Here is a 16,374-nt window from a genome sequence, read left to right on the forward strand (position 1 = left end):
TGGATGCAGAGGGCACATATGTTTTTCCCTACGCTCTTTGGTTTTGTCTAAACTAGGGAAGCGCACTGAAGCAATTTGGAAATGTTTCTTTGGTGGTAAAATGAACCTCTACACGGTTTCAAATAAGCTATGGAAAAAAGCCGCCTATTTCCAAGCCGGCTCTTGTTATGTCATTTAGCTTAACAGAAAAATGTAGCATTCAATCATTATTGCAGACATGTTACACGCTTTCTAGAAGAAAACATTAACGATCATACAACCACAATACAGCTTCACCCAGCAAAAGACAAGAAAATACTGTGCTTATTTAAAAATAATTGTAGTTTCTGCATCCAAACTAGCTTTGGTATTTCCAAACTGGCCCTTGTTACGGCATTAGCATAACAGGATCATGTAACACTAAAATCATTGCAAACAATCATGCTTCAATAATAGCACACAATGATCATACAAGCCACCATAAGAAAAGAAAATGTCATGCTAATTGGTGACAACTCTAGCTTCCATACCTGCGAGATTTAGATATTTACACACACTTCTCTCCTCCAGGGTAAACATGAATGTATTATAAAGGAAAAAAGAAAATTCATACACTCTGCTAATATATTAATCAGCCAGTCTTTACAATGATAAATACAATATATTCGTTTGATATGATATAACTAAATGAGTTACATATATGTACATAGAGCTTTGCATAAAGCTTCCTACTTCCAAACTTTGATGGAACCATCTCTGCTGCTAGATATCAATAGCCTTTGGTTTAGCTTTACAGAAGCAAGCGAGAGAATGGAATCACGGTGGCACCCTGCTGTATCTTTAGAGGCCACGGCAAGAAGAGCTTTCTGGTTTAACTTGGCTGCCATAGGTCGCTTGCTCAACTCCTGCAGCAAAATTATAGCAGAATATTTTATCATTTCTATTATTGAGTTCAACAAAGTATTAGGTTCACAAAAATCTGATGTAGCTGTACCTAAATTTTGAAGGAGTATTCTCACATTGGTCACATATCATAAATAAGTCCCCAGAAACCCACATCTTATCTAGTATTAATAGCTAAGGAAGATGAGGAAATAACAGCATTTAGTTAAAATTAGGGTTTAACAGATTTATAATCTGAGGACCTAATCTGAGATAGTGAGATGAGTTACGTGAGTTGGAAGTTATTTAATGTATACATGTCTTGGAAGTCTTGGTTTAAAATAGGTTAGATTTTAGGTGAGGGACCAATATGATAAAATGTTAGTTGCCTTGCACCAACTCCAACAGAACCCATAAACGAGGCTCCTCACAGTTATCTGTATTATTAATAGGCATGTGCTCAATCATCCATGCAATCATCGCTTTATGTCATTAGAAACATGCCATGATCACATAAAATTCGGCCATTAATCCATTTAAGGCCTGCTCAAGGTTTATTAATAACTCGAAATTAAAAGTCTTAAAATCTCTGAAAACCATATGTTTCCTCACAATTTTGTAAGTTAGCAGCCAGCAAGTCAATATGAGATGCTTACAAAGTTGCTTATGATTTAAGATGGTTCAGTTACAAGAATCAGTGCCAACTGGTTCAATATATGCTCATGTATGAGAGTTTATAGCTTAAACGGGAGATGACACATCAGCAATTGAAAAGACTGGCAGTATTTATGAAAAATACCTGCACAACTTGCACCCCAGAACTAGATCTTATATCATAGTACTCATCATTTCCAACACCCTTCATCGATGGTCCACAAACAGAGTAACACCGATCTGGACTGTAAAGTCAAAAAAAAAAATTCAAAAATTAAAATAATAACGGTACTTTGATAAGTCAAGTAAGTCTCATGGTCAAAATAGAACCAGGTATGATCCCAATAGCGTATCTTCAAGTCTGTTCCCCCAGTCAATAGGTCTCCCCCAGGCAAAGGTAGCAATGAACGGATGCCTGGAAGTCGAGGTGTTGGTTCATTCAACTCATTTATCCTATATCTGGAATTGGTACTTTGTTTCATATCTTTGTTAGGATTTGTCTTGCTAGAAGGCCTTGCTAGTGCAAGAGGAATAGTGGAAATTTCAGCATCATTCTCACCGCTAGCTACTCTGAATACCTGTAAACGGACTCTCTATCACAAATAATTTCGAGTACAGTACAATAAACACATATATGTACAGGAACATGTGAACTTCTTTTGTTCTTTAAAATATAAACCAACATAAAGAATGGGGCTAATTGTGGATAGACCCCCTGTACCATCGCCCACTTGAAAATAGACCCCCTGTAGTTCTATTGTTGCAGATAGACTCCCTATGTGAATTTTTTTTTTTCCACTCATTTACCCTAAGAGAAATAGTTTATCATTGCTGCTGCTATTGTTCATATTATTATGATTATTATAAATAGACTCCAAGGATTAAAGAGTAAAAAAAATTCACTTAGGCGGTCTATCCGGAGTTTGGGCAATACTACAGGGGGATCTATCTGCACCGATAGAACATGGTTCTATCCGCAGTTAACTCTACAGAAAGAGAGTCTACGTTTAGCTGTAGCTGAAATTTGAGGTCATATTGGAACTCATGCAGTAGAATCATGGGGTTGCAGATCCAATTTGTTTTACTTGGGTAAATGCAATTAAGATGCTTGATAAACCTTGACTTTCCAACTTGTTGAGGATAGAATACTAGCTCATGTCATTTTAAGTCACAGAAAATTGTGCACCTGGTGACAGCTTCCGCTCTCTGCATTCCAGAGGGAAACTTCATTGCAGCCGGCAGCAACATAAACAAGTGGTCTTGCCATTGCAGAGATAGCATTAGCAGGTGGTATAAACAAACACATCTTCTCCACAGGGCAAACAGTGGAATACTTCCATGAGTTGACAGGTAAGAGAAACCTCAGATCCCAAAGTGTTAGCACACCTCTCGACGACCCAGACACGAACCAATTTCCACATTGACCCATTACTAAAGAAGAGATGTATCCATCCTCAGGTGTCACTATAAAATCCCAGGATGCAGAATTCGATCTCATGTCCCAGAGATGGATTCCGAAACGAAGAGTGCTATATAATAATGTCTGGCTGACAAAACTATCAAAAGAAGAGCAGTTCAAAAGGCTAAGTATCGCACCTTCTCCAACATCTTTCTTCTTAATATCAGCAATACCTGAATATTTTTCAACTACGCTGCCCAACCCTCTTGATATATAATCAACTGAAAACAAGTGAAGTGCTCCATCACTTGCACCAACCGCGACCTGTGCAGTACCCCTAAGCATTGAAGCGCATAAAGCTCGACTGCCATCAAGGTGGTAAGTCAATCTAGATCTAAAGGAAATGTCCTTTTCCAACTTTCTTGTATCCCAAATCTTGACAGAAGAGTCATCTGATGCACTTACGAAAAAGGTATGGTCATTTGATATGGCTAAATCATTCACAGCAGAGCGATGTTCTTGGAGATGTGCCACAAGAACCCCATGAGGTTTCCACCCGCTATCAGGAACTGATGGTGCTCTTGAAAAGGAAGTCAAACCAGTTAGCTCGGACTGTGAATCATCTTCACCAGTAATGGATGAACTTCCTTTCATTGTGTCAGAAACATTTACATTCTGAAACCTACTGCTGATACAACAAGATTGAGAAGTATTCTCCTTGGTTTCTGAGTCTTGGGATGATCTTGGAATCCGCTTAGAGTTATTGCTGATGTCGTAGAAGGAACCTGAAACAAGCTTGGGTGGCATTGAACTAGATTCCAGTGATTTATTACCAGGGTCGAACCAAGGCATGTTTGAAATATCAACTCCTAAAGAATTCCAATGCAATGAGGAATCAGGACCAGGAGAGAGTGCTCCTGCTGCATGCTTATCCATGCTAACGGAGTACAAGGGTATGTCTTCTGATGGTCCATCAAAAAGGAAACTGTTTCCTGCACTGACTTGTGGCGAAATAAATCCAGAAAATTGCAGCTTATCAGATGCAAAAGAATCCTTAATACTCCCTGGATTTGCAGATTTTAAAGAATTTCCCATTCTTAACTTAGAAACATCCTCGGTATCCTGTGAAGATGCTTTCAGCACCGCACCACCAGCATATTTACCATTTTGTACATTTGATTCTTTACTCCCAGGACTCTTCATGGGATTCAGATCTCCTCCAGGGACTCTTCTTGTATGCTCAACTGATTCCCACTGATTAGTGTTTGCAGACGAGTTATACCATATCTTTCTTTGTCTTTCCAACATGTCAGAACTCTTGGCATTTTCCAAAACTTGGTAGAATACCAATTTTGAGACCGGCGGCTTGAGACATGACAAGAGAGAAATCTCCGAAGACGGTGAATCTGGGGCTCTGAGAAGAAAAGGGCGTAAAACTGGAGACAGATAAACATAAGAATCTACAGGTCCCAAGCTCTCGCTACTTGCTGCAATAAAATTCACAATGGCCCTTCTCACCCACTGGATTGGATAACATAACAAGGGAAATGATCGTTCAATCATGTCAAGAAGTATTCTTTTTCTCAAGAAACCACTTTTGCATAACATGGACAAGCATTCCAATGCATTAACAATAACAGCCTCCATATCATCACTTAGAGCCTGCTCAATATAGGGCAATAGATATTCCTCAACACTTCTTTGACCAACAAAATAGCACACATAAACAATCTGCTCATAGAAAACTGCTCGTAGCTGCTCATCCCGATCATTAAGAAATGCTGGAAGGATAGGCAGCAAGAAGTCATTACTTTGCCTCTGACCAAAGAAATAACACAAATGACCAATATCCTGCAGAAGTGCCCTTCTGATATTTGGAGTTTGTTTTGGACCCATAACTAGCTCTTGCACAACTTCAGCTATGGATTTCCTCAGCCGAGCAAGCTGATAATCACTGCTCTCACTATTCTTCTTTCCTGTCGATTCTGCGGTAGGAGATGGTGGCTTCTGATGAACACTTAGTTTATCAAAGGTCCCTGCTTCAGTTAAGCTCTGTGCGCGAAGTAAAAACCTATAAGCTGTCAGAGCAATCTTGAAAATGTTGCTAGCATAACATATCCTGACGCTTTCCTCTGGATCATCTGGAAGCATTGATAGCATTGGAAGTATGTATTCAGGAAATATTTTGGCGTCACTAGGAGGGAAATCTTGGACCAAAGCCAAAATATCACACAACGTTTCCAAGGCAGCAGCACGCACAATTGCAGCTGGATCGGAAAGCATTGCTATAACATATGGAAGCACGTGCTGCAAACGATCTTCATCATCAATGTATAAGGAAGAGGATTTTAGTAGAAGCACACCTGCCCTTCTCAACTGTGGCTGCTTGACACTTCTTATGCATGAGCAAAGGAGTGAGGCAATCAGCACCATACCTTCACAACTCCGTTTACATTCTGTACCTGGGGAATGGGGTATCCCGTAAGTATCTGAGCGACTATTGTGTCCTGCCATCAAAGAATTGAGATCACTTTTCAATATTTTCCTGAAAAGGGGCATTTCTTTCTCCTTGTATTCCTTCAGATCATTTGAAGATTGTAGACTTGACAGAGATTTTCCACTGTGATGATAGAAAGAAGCATTTGGCACTTTGTCAGGAAAGGTTTTTGTATGCGAACAACGTTCCCTTTGTTCTACTTCTCTCACAAGAGAAGTAATATCTCCAACAAGCTGAACTTCTCCACGAACTTTGCTTCTATTTAGGTGGTCTTTATCTCTCGCAGAGTCCCCAGCCGAACTCATGTTATGTCTCCCATTTTCCCTGTCTAGGACAGATTGACTATTCATGAGGCCGACATCTGGTGATGACCCAGGTAAAACATCCTCCTCACTTGATCTACTGTTCATCATCTGATTGTGTATCTCACGGAAAGCACTCTGTGTCACTGCAACCTACAAAATAAAAATTTACAGCTTACTATGAGTATATTGTTCTCAATAGCCTATCATTCACAGATATTGAAGTATAGCAACTTCTCACCCTTGTATCAGAGTCAAGAGGGATTAGGCAGGAGAAGAATTTGTGCAGGAATGGTGAGAAATAGCTTGGAAATACAACAGATGTATAATTTTGCAAATAGCTTTCACATGACAGCCTCGATTCAGGGTCCAACTGAATCATATGAAGTATCATCTTCTGTATTCCGGTATCTTGTATCTGCAACAAGAAAATTGTCCAGCAGTTTGGAAATTTTTAGAAGCATACAAGCAGGATGAGAAGTATAAAATATATATACCATCCGATTTTTGAAAGGAATTGAGACAAAACTGAACAGTTCCAGAGTGTTAAGCGGATGATGAATTATTAAATAAAAAAAGGCAAAACAACTAAAATCACAAATTTGAACATGAATGCAAATAGAAGCATAAATGTTATACAATCAATAACTTTCAAGATATTTTACAAGTGTACCAAATGTCATACGTATATATAAATTTTTTTTCCATAAAACATCTTGCATGAGCTATCACCTAAGATTCACTGATGACGGGTTTAGTAATATAATGACTGTCTGTTTTATATGCGCAAATTGTACGTGGTTTTGGCCAATATATCAGATTCATGTTGATATATTGGATGCCTAATGGATTTAGATAGCTAGTTCTCATCTGGTCCCCTGTCCTCTAAATGCACAAACTCAGACACCTCAGTTTTGACATCTGGTGTTTAGTGACAGGGCATTCTAATATCATCCCAAGTTAAGGTTAGGCAAAGGCATTTTATAAACAATTGTTGTCCAAGCAGATGGAAAATAAAGCAATAGAAAATAGCCATAAGGAAAAGAAAAAAGAAAAGAAATTAAGTGAACAAACAATAAACAGCTACCTTTTCAAGGTATTGAGTAGGGTCATATTGCCCTCTGCGATAAGCAAGGAGTTGAGATAACTCAAAAAGTGGTTGCCCCTCGAGGAAAAGTTCAGCAATAACACACCTGAAAGGAAAAGATGTGCTCATATTTGCAAATCATTAATAGACTGCATAGCCTCTTTTATTTAAGAATCACTATGCAAAAAATTATATCGATAAATTTTAAAAAGAATCAAGAACTGCAAAAAGATATTCGACTTACTTAAAAATTTTCAGGTCTGAACATGATGAAAAATTGAAAGACAGACACCATGCCTATCTTTTCAGTCAGATTAAGATACTTCAAATCAAATCATCACAGACATGTATTCTCAAAGTATCCAAAAAGGAAATTTGTCATTTGGCGAATGAAAATTGATCTGAATAATCAATATGAGAAGCATGTACTACTAAAAAATCATTGACTGATGTAAAACCACTTCAGCATAAGTAGGAAAATACATACTACTAGACAAAAACACTGAAACCCTGATTTAAATATCAGTCAACAGTATGAGAACCATCTGAAGTTAAAGATTTGAGAGTACAATGACAGTGTCCTTTAACATGTCCAATGAATGGTAATGCCCACAAGAATCAAACTACTGAATCTTCAACTAACTATTGATGGGTGTCAAAATAAACAAGAATAATCCTGTTTTTATATAACATATAGAAGCATATTTTCCTAATAAAAAGTAGGGAGCACAATGGGTAGCTTGTCTGTAAAAAAAATTTACAAATTCTACTAACCACTGAAATTCTACTACCATGTTCACAGAAATAAAAAAATCTTGTTCTTTTCTACTGCAGTGAGCATCAAAACATTTAGATGAAAAATGTTATCAAACAATATATTCATGAAGTGGACCAAATATTCATTGAAATTTTTTCCATGTTACTGCTCCAGACAGATGGGTAACTTGATTTCATAAAAGCCACGGTCGTTTCACCTTGCTGCCTACAACATAGCTAGCACCAACATGTTCACGCATAGAAATGTGTGGTTGGAGATGGCCTTGAATCATTACCATTAGGATCACCATCTCAGCATTTTCCAATCAAGAAATGTGTTGCTGTGAGATGCAGATTTAGAGAAAAGAAAGCATCACAAAAGAATTGATGAGGTGTTCGTGAGTATCAATCAGACGATCGGACCAATATTAGTTGATGCTGGATTCGTTGAAGGGAACACGAGCAAGGAAAGACTTCTCACAAAACTTTGTAGACCATTGGTAATTCTGCTTTATAGAAATTTTATTCAAATAACTTCATACATTCTCTGCAGCAGTATTAATAGGGATAACTGGAAAATACAGTGCTCATCATCAACCCATGTTCACTATTTACAGCATACTGGATCCTCAAGGATAATTATTCCTTCTTCTTCTTCTTTTCTTCCCCCCGGTTTTTTTAAACAAAAATTGTCACCCTTTATTGAAATGTGGGACCTCCAATGACCTTACCCCGCCCTGGACAGATCAGGGGGTACAATCAGCACCATTAAAAGCAAGAACTGTGTTGGGAGGGGAAAAAACTTCTGACAACTTCCACATGTCTATAAATAAGGTAATGGTGAATGGTTCCTTTTTTGGTTCTGCCACCTAATAGAAGGCTTGTTTGGCCACTTCCAGCGTTCCAAAGTTTCTATATGAGTTGAAACCTTTAGGGTCAATAACATGATTTTTTCTTCTTTGGTCAGCTATACTGAGAATTGCCTCCCTGTTAAGCTAACAACTAACACATTATTTCTTTCTAATACCTTCATTAGGCATTCTCTGAGTCCTGTTGCTACACTAACTACGATCCTATACCATGAACTAGAACACCTATCAATCTTTGTATGTGCCCGCCCCATCTCTGATCTCGACCAGTTCTTGTTCTGCCCTCCAAAAGACCAACTCTGATGATGAGTAGGATGATGTGGTGTTATTTTATATCAAAGGTAATACCCTTCTTCAATAAGTTCTCATTAAAACCTTAACTGTCAATTTATATCACTAAGAAAGTAAAAGCAACCACATATACGCGTATAATCATGTCGCTCCATATTCCACATCATCTATTCAAACCTTCAAAGTTTGTGTATGAATCTTTTTTAGCCACTCATCTCCATCGAGGACCAACTCCTTGGTTACATTAACAGCTATTCAAGTCTTATTAATATGCTATCGCCATTAACAGGCACATCTACTGATCTTCATTGAATGTGACCACTCCGTTTCAACTAATTCTCTTTCTACCCACAAGACGTCCGACTTCTATCATGAATAGAATGTTGTGGTATTAAATATCAAATTCAATATCATTCTATATGAATTCCAAAACCTCTTTCCAGTACCCACTAAGTAAGAGCAAATTTTATATGCTTGTAATAGAAGTATGGTTTGATGGCTGTGAGGTGGCAGCTCATTTAGCGAAATAAGCTATCGAGACAAAGTGATGAGGTCCGCACCTTTTAACGTGACAATTAGGATGAGCCTAATCACATGTGTATCTCTTGCTAGATCATTTTGCAAAATGAGCAGTGACCTCATACCCATTTTTTCCATATAAGCATGCTTTTCTACTTTCAAGCATATAGCTATGGTTTCCAATTTCGAATAAGGTAAGAAAGTTACATGACATACTACATGTGTGTTATGCATCATTTATATTTAAGTCAATTATATGATCATTACAACATAAACAGACATAGTTGTAAATTTTGTATGTTATTTTTGTAATAGAATATCAGATGAATATCATAAAAAGACCTGATTAGAAAACAGCAATTGTTTACTCTTGCAAAAGATTTCCATGTATTATATGATAGTAATATCCTTTAACTCAACCACACTGATTACAAAAAGGTTCGAACTTATGGTCATTGCATTCAGGTAAAGGAATGCCTCATCCAAAGCTGAATATGATAAATGACAAGAGAAAGCATACCCAAGAGAAAAGATGTCCATAGATTTCTTCAAAGGTGCATCTTGTGAAATCTGAGTGTCACCTCCATGATCATAAAATCGCTGAAAAATGTGAAAACAATTATGTTTTATGCTAGTCACATGACAACTCTTCAAGATGAAATTTCGCATTTTTTTATTGCTGATAACCTCCCCAACCCTCTCCCCAACAAAATGAATAGAAAATCCACCCAACCCAAAGGAGAATGTAATCAATGTAATCAGCACATTATATGTTACATATCTATTGAGGGCAAGAAAAAACAAGCTTTGTCAATAGGAAATTACACATGAAGATAAAAAAATCACAAAGAAGAGCTAGCAAAGTACCTATCTGTCATGTGAAGATATAAATGAGGAAAGTTTGGAGAATAAAACAAGTCGGATAATCAGAATTTCATTTTTAACTTTCAGCATTTATTATAAATATGATGCTCTTTCAACTTTTATTCAGTTTTCTTCTATTTTAGAAAATAATAGAAGACAAAGGGAACCTCTCATTACAGGTATTTCTGATTATGATGACTTCAATGTTGTGGACACAAAATAATGTAGTTAAGAAGGAGAGTAGGGCTAAGGCTGTTGGGTTTAGTGGGACTTTAGCGACAAAAACCACCAAGGACAATTTATTATAATAAAGTTAAAAGTAAAATAACAAAAAGAATGTAGAAAACATAAATTAAGAGAAATCCTATCTTTCTATTCAGAGCTGAGTTTGTACTTTTTTTAAATGAATTAAGAATGGCAGTGTATCAGGTTGTTGAATAACTAGAAGGATAAAAACTGACCTCTGGTGCAAGATAACAACGCCTCCTCCCTCCAGTATCAAAGAAGAACGAGAAATCAGAAGGGTCGTCATCTGGTATGTAGGTTGGCTTAAAGGAAGCAAAGTCCACGAGGTACAGCCAATTCCAAGAGGTGACAAGAACATTCTCACACTTGATGTCACCTACATTTATAAACATAGGCGACATTGCTAAGAATCACCTCCTAAATGACAGTAGAGACAAATTTGCTTCGAGTAAATGTTCTCTCACCATGGCAAACATCCTTGTCATGGCTCTGCTTCACCGCACAGAGTAACTGCACAACCAAATGAGCTAAGTCGACAACCATATCTGAAACAAATCAGGAACAAATTTTTTTACGTGAAAAATGAATAGAAAGCAGAGCAGTCTCTAGCTTTGCTATCGCCAATTGGGAGAAAAGATAAAATAATTTTTCAGAACCCAATGTAGAAATTATCAGGGTAATCTACCTTATGGCTAATAACCCTACAGTTTACCAAACCATCATATAATTTATTGGTAAACTGATAGAGTTTATATGTATTAAAAAAAAGTTTCATTTATGTACTACTGACAAAGTTCTCTTTTCCTCCCTCATCTTGCTTCTCTTCTTTTGGCAGCAAAATATCATAACTAAAGTACCTGAAACGCCAGCCATTTTTTTTCAATGAGACTGAGGAAGGGCCGTGTGCTTAGCCGATCATGAAGATTGCTGAAGAAGTATTGCCTCAAGAGATATGCCGCCTTATCAGTCTCCAACCAAAACTACACCTCAAAAAGTATAAATTAAGCATGTCAAGGTAAAAAAAGAAACTCAGAAATTAATATGCCAGCTACAAAACAGCTAAAGGCTGGAGTATAACAATACCCATTTCAACTAGCAATACAATCAAATAAATTCTTAAAGCGCTTACGATAACGGAAAGATTGACAAAGAGATTCTTCCTTGAAATGCAAAGAACATATGCACTGTCTTGATAGAACATATGGTAAATCTCAATATCAAATTATGTAATGCTAAAGATCAAGTATTTCCCAATAAAATATCAATTCAGGGAAGAACCTCTTCTAATTAAATACCATGTACCTTTTACTCTTCATAGTTGATTACCGGAAAGATAGTGTTAATAACGACATAGAAAGAGGATACCATGGAACAGATTACTTGCTCATTACCATATAAGCTAAAACCCTCATAATGACACCAAATATTCAAGAAAGAAATAGCATAAACATAACGATGAAGGAACCGTTAAGAAGGTCATCAAATCAATTTCTTGAAGAGGAGGATTGAGTTTAGATTAAGAGTTTTGACTTAATATTCTTTTCTTTTTCTTTTTCTTTTTCTTTTTCTTTTTTTTCCGAGTCAAGGAATAGAAACACAGAGAGAAGGAAGGAGCTATAAATTCATAACGCTATTTAAAGTAACTACTTACTTACTATGTTAAATATGTTTCGTACCACCTGAACTTCAGTTGTTTCCAATCCTATTTAGCATAAACCATTACATCAAGAAATAGTTTAACAGTGGGATGAGTGGGTAATTTCTGGGAATTTGACTGTGTATTTTATTTCATAATTTGCCCCCATTATTCGGCGGGAATCCGCTGTTTCACACTAAAAAATGCAAAGACGACAAAAGATAAGAGATTCCCTGAGAAAACATATTAACTTACAGTCACTTCATGATGCTTTCAATTAACCTGTAAATTGCCATGAGATTGACCACAAAATTTAAACAAGATAAATTACCAATTATCCATTACTAATTTAATACTGGAGTTTCTAATTCACAAGACTACAACTAAAGAGGCATATCACGCTGAATCAACCAGATAAAAAACACAACTTTTACAAAACACAAGGTATTCAACTAGAAGTAAGAGTAAATCTAAGACTCGTCTGCAACGTCCAAGATTGTAAATCATTCAAGTTACAAATCATGCATGCTAAATATCTAATATGAAACTTCTAATTCGGAATAAGTACAACCAAAAAGGCGAATCACTCCAAATCACCCAAATTACAGCAAAAAACGTAGCGAAATCACTAAAAAAAACCCAACTTTTACAATACACAAGGTATTCAACCTAAAATCAGAGCAAAATTAAAACTCACCTGAAACGGCCAGACGTGCGGATGCTGAATCGTGTGAAAAATCTGCCTAATCTTCGCCAATTTCCTCTCATACTCCTATCCAAGCAACAAATTACTTCCCAAGTTAGGGTAAAATAAAAAACCAGGGCACGAACTCGAGAACAGAATCAAAATACCTTGAGATCGAGAGGATCGCCGCGCTTGAAGTAGACCTTGACGAGGACGAGGCCCTCGTCGTGCTTGCAGAGGATCGATTTAAAGAAGCGGCCGCGGCCGAGGACTTCGATGAGGACGAGATTGTAGGAGGAGGGGAGATCGTGGAGGTAGTACTCCGATGCTGAGACTTGAGTCGTTCGAGCGATTTTGTTCCCCATCGATCGACGCTTCGATCTCCTCCTCCTTCAAATTTTCAATTTTCCATTGATTTTTTTCATGGTTTTTGTTCTTTGCGTCTTGTGCTCTTCAACCTCGGCTTCTCTTTTATTTTCGTACTCTTTTTTGGGGTCCTTTTTATTGGATAGGGATTTTATTGGTTAAATAGTTGGACGTTTTATACTCAGGAATCTAATCATCTTGCTAGTAATAAATAATAATTGTAGTTAGTAAAAGATATTAGAGCAATTAGCAAATTTATGAATCGCAATCTCTGTTCCTAAACTTAGAAAGAATTATAATTTATATTGGGTTGATATTAATTTGAAGTTTAGTTGATTATTATTGTTTAAGGCTTATTTTCGCTTTTCTACTCCAAGGTTTAACTTTCTTAACTTTGATCCTTGGATACAGCAAAAAAAATTTGTCGCTTTGATGCCCAATTTCATTTAACTTTTGGTACCAGGAGTCAGATTTGAAATAGATTTGCACCAAACAACATTTAAAAATCGGGGAAGGGTTTTTTTTTCGCATAGGGGTACAATTGTCCTAAATATGTATGCTAAGCATGTGATACACACACTCTTGACATAAAACTAAACAAAATATAGGAGAATACTAAGTTAAAGGCGGATGAAACTCAAGGAACTCTAGAATGTCAAAGTGTCAAAAAGAAAAGTTTTGAGATGTAAAAAGTTAAAATTTAGGGTAAGCTTAGGAAGACCAAAGTGAAAATAGCCTTTTGTAAGTCTATCCATTTTATTCCGTACTTTTTAATCATAGTAATACATATCTTATATTAATTATTTACACTTTCAAGACTTTCTATTGAATGTAGGAGTGGGCGTGGGCCGGGTCGGTTCAGGCCCGTGACCCGACCTGTCAGGTTCAAGGTAGAGCTGGGTCTGATAAGAGCGGGCTGGGCCTACTTCTCTAATTCCAAGGCTGGGATTGGACCCGTCTCGGCCCATGACCCGCCTAAAGGCGAGCCGGGGGTCGGGAGGGCGGCTTATGGCCTATGGGTCGTGCGACCCGGGTTTTTCAACTTTTTTCTATTTTTTTATTTTTAACTTCTAAACTATATTAACTTTGTATTCGTATATATTAAATTATATTTAAATTATTTTTTCCTATTTCACTATTTATTTAAAATGATATATACACACACAATGGGGTCATTCCCCATTATGTGTCCAGTTTGCGCCTGGAAGTAATAGATATGTTGGGCAGTAGAACCATTACCATCGAACTACAGGAGATTGAGTGACTTAAATTTCGGAGGATAATGGACAACGTCCCATTTAGCGAGGTATGGCCTAGTCACCCTCAATTCCTTGAAGTTTCCCAGAAGCTTCAATGCATCTAGTTGCTTCTGGAAGTCATCCAACTTCTGGTTTTGCTCCTTCTCACGGGGGTTGGATTCGACTTCTGATAATTCAGAATGAGTTCTAAAAATCTCTTTATCAGCATCCTCCGTATCAGCGCCCTCTTGGTTTCGACGGCTAAATTCCTCCGCACCGGGTGAAGGTCTCTAATGTCTTGATCCTGAAGCTTCATCGACAGTTTTCTTTTTCTTCTTCTCCTTTGCCTTGGTGAGTTTGTCTATCGCCTCCCTCACGAGCGCGATAGTTTCTTGTTGTTGGAGAAGAATAACTTGTTGTTCTTCTAGCTTTTTTGCCAAGTCCTTTACACTTCCAGCGATATGAGCACTCGCCCATTCGTTTTGATCAGTGCTAGATGCTTGGGAAGTTTGCAATGGCTGAGTTGTCAGGTTCCTCATCGACATCATCAGAAATGTCCGCTAAATGCTGATATTCCAATGGAGTCAATGAGTCGGTACGGGTACGGGTATGTTGAAAGACACCCTCCACTTCAATGAGTAACTCCCTCAGCCCTAGAAAGAACTCAGTATTAGAGGAGCCAGAAGAGTCAGCTGGGCCTTTGCCCTTACTCTTGCTAGCCATATTAACCGTGACTTTAGCAGCTTCATTCTTAGAAGTTTATCTTCTGGGGCGAAAGCGTCTTCTTTTAGATGAGGAGGCTTCCAGAAGTCCTAACAATCGCTCGAAGACAGAGGATCTCGGTGTTGGGCCTCCACACTGGCATTTAGCTAGCACTGTAGAGATGAGCTTCTCATAGCTGCATTGAGATTTCATCTGGCTTATACTGCATTTACGAACCAGGTAATCACGGAGATCGGCAATAGGGTCTGTAGGCGTCAAAAAATGCTGAAAGATATCCAAATACAGCTCAAGGGGAAATCATCCAAAAAGGCAAAAGAACACAAGTATAGACTGTCTCACAGGCGAGACAGTCTTTACTGTCTCGCCTGGCGAGACAGTCTTTACTGTCTCGCCTGGCGAGACAGTTTTCACTGTCTCCCCCCCCCGAGACAGTTTTCACTGTCTCGCCCCCGCGAAACAGTATTTACTGTCTCGTCGTGCGAGACAGTGTTTACTGTCTCGCCGCGAGACAGCAAACACTGTCTCGCCCGTCGAGACAGCAAAAGCTGTCTCGCGAACCTGTTTTCTGCCAACTGTTCTTGGAGGTTATAAATACCCTCCAAAGGCCATTTTTCCAGGGGGCTGATCATTGTGAGTACTTCAGAGCAATCCAGAGCAATCCAGAGCAGAGAGAGAGCAGAGGTGCTGATCTTACGGCCAATCCTTGATAATCAGGCTTTGACTTGATTTCAAGAAGAACGACTATCTTACATCGATAAGATATCGTTTCAATTTCTCACTTCGATAAACGAAGTCAGAATCATAAACCCCTCACGGTTCAATCAGAATCTGTGATTTGGTGGTCCACGAGTCAAAGCGCTCCCGGCACAGGCAAAAATCCCACGAAAGCAGTGATCCAAACAACGATCCTGCGTTTATTTTCTCAAGAGTTGTAATTTTCTTTTTGTTGTGTAAAAGAGTCTTATAAAAAGGCTGTTTTCTTTGAATTTATTGTAATCGACTGAAGATATAATGAATTCGACAACAAAACCAACTTTTGGTGAAAACAAACTGGCGACCACAGTGGGAGCCAACGGTCTCGCTGCCGAGACCGTCGTGTCGCAGCCGATCAAGATCCCGGTTGAATCAACGGTCGAGTACGAATTCGACCAAGCGAAGTTTGAGGAGTATTTATCATCCTCATCCTCAAAGTCTTCCTTGACTCACAAATGCAAGAAGATTTTATCTTCTAAGAGGGTCTGCAAGTTCTCGACTCCGTCGAACGCTACAGATGAAGACTCTCGCTTGATTGTTGCTGAGGATTCCACTCGCAACCTCTCTGCTCATAATGACTCTTCTTCAATTAAAGAGTCATTGAATCAAAGCCCACCGGCACTGACAA

The 16,374-nt window shown here is 38.1% G+C and overlaps 1 protein-coding gene across 2 annotated transcripts; it reads right to left on the minus strand.

Moving 5' to 3' along the window:
• LOC109819959 (phosphoinositide 3-kinase regulatory subunit 4) lies at positions 463-13,159 on the minus strand. Of its 2 annotated transcripts, XM_020385974.1 has the most exons (12): positions 12,834-13,159; positions 12,679-12,753; positions 11,203-11,325; positions 10,810-10,855; positions 10,561-10,721; positions 9,756-9,835; positions 6,801-6,906; positions 5,955-6,131; positions 2,702-5,866; positions 1,846-2,093; positions 1,661-1,760; positions 463-884 (listed from the first exon to the last, which is right to left on the minus strand). In XM_020385974.1, exons 1-12 carry the CDS (start codon positions 13,029-13,031, stop codon positions 708-710), a joined length of 4,656 nt encoding a protein of 1,551 aa, XP_020241563.1. In that variant the 5' UTR covers positions 13,032-13,159; the 3' UTR covers positions 463-707. The 2 variants fall into 2 exon arrangements, with proteins under 2 accessions (XP_020241563.1, XP_020241564.1); XM_020385975.1 differs by lacking the exon at positions 12,834-13,159 and having other exon boundaries at positions 10,810-10,890.

This window comes from Asparagus officinalis, chromosome 8 (genome assembly GCF_001876935.1).
Source record: "Asparagus officinalis chromosome 8, Aspof.V1, whole genome shotgun sequence".
Taxonomy (NCBI): Eukaryota; Viridiplantae; Streptophyta; class Magnoliopsida; order Asparagales; family Asparagaceae; genus Asparagus; species Asparagus officinalis.

What these genes read in the sequence shown, in the direction of transcription:
- LOC109819959 (XM_020385974.1), bottom strand. Translation starts at nt 13,031, where the DNA reads ATGGGGAACAAAATCGCTCGAACGACTCAAGTCTCAGCATCGGAGTAC. An exon ending in CGCACGTCTGGCCGTTTCAG is followed by an intron (nt 11,326 to 12,678) that starts GTGAGTTTTAAT and finishes TTTGAGGTGTAG; the next exon opens with TTTTGGTTGGAGACTGATAA. An exon ending in ATGGACATCTTTTCTCTTGG is followed by an intron (nt 6,907 to 9,755) that starts GTATGCTTTCTC and finishes TTTTCCTTTCAG; the next exon opens with GTGTGTTATTGCTGAACTTT.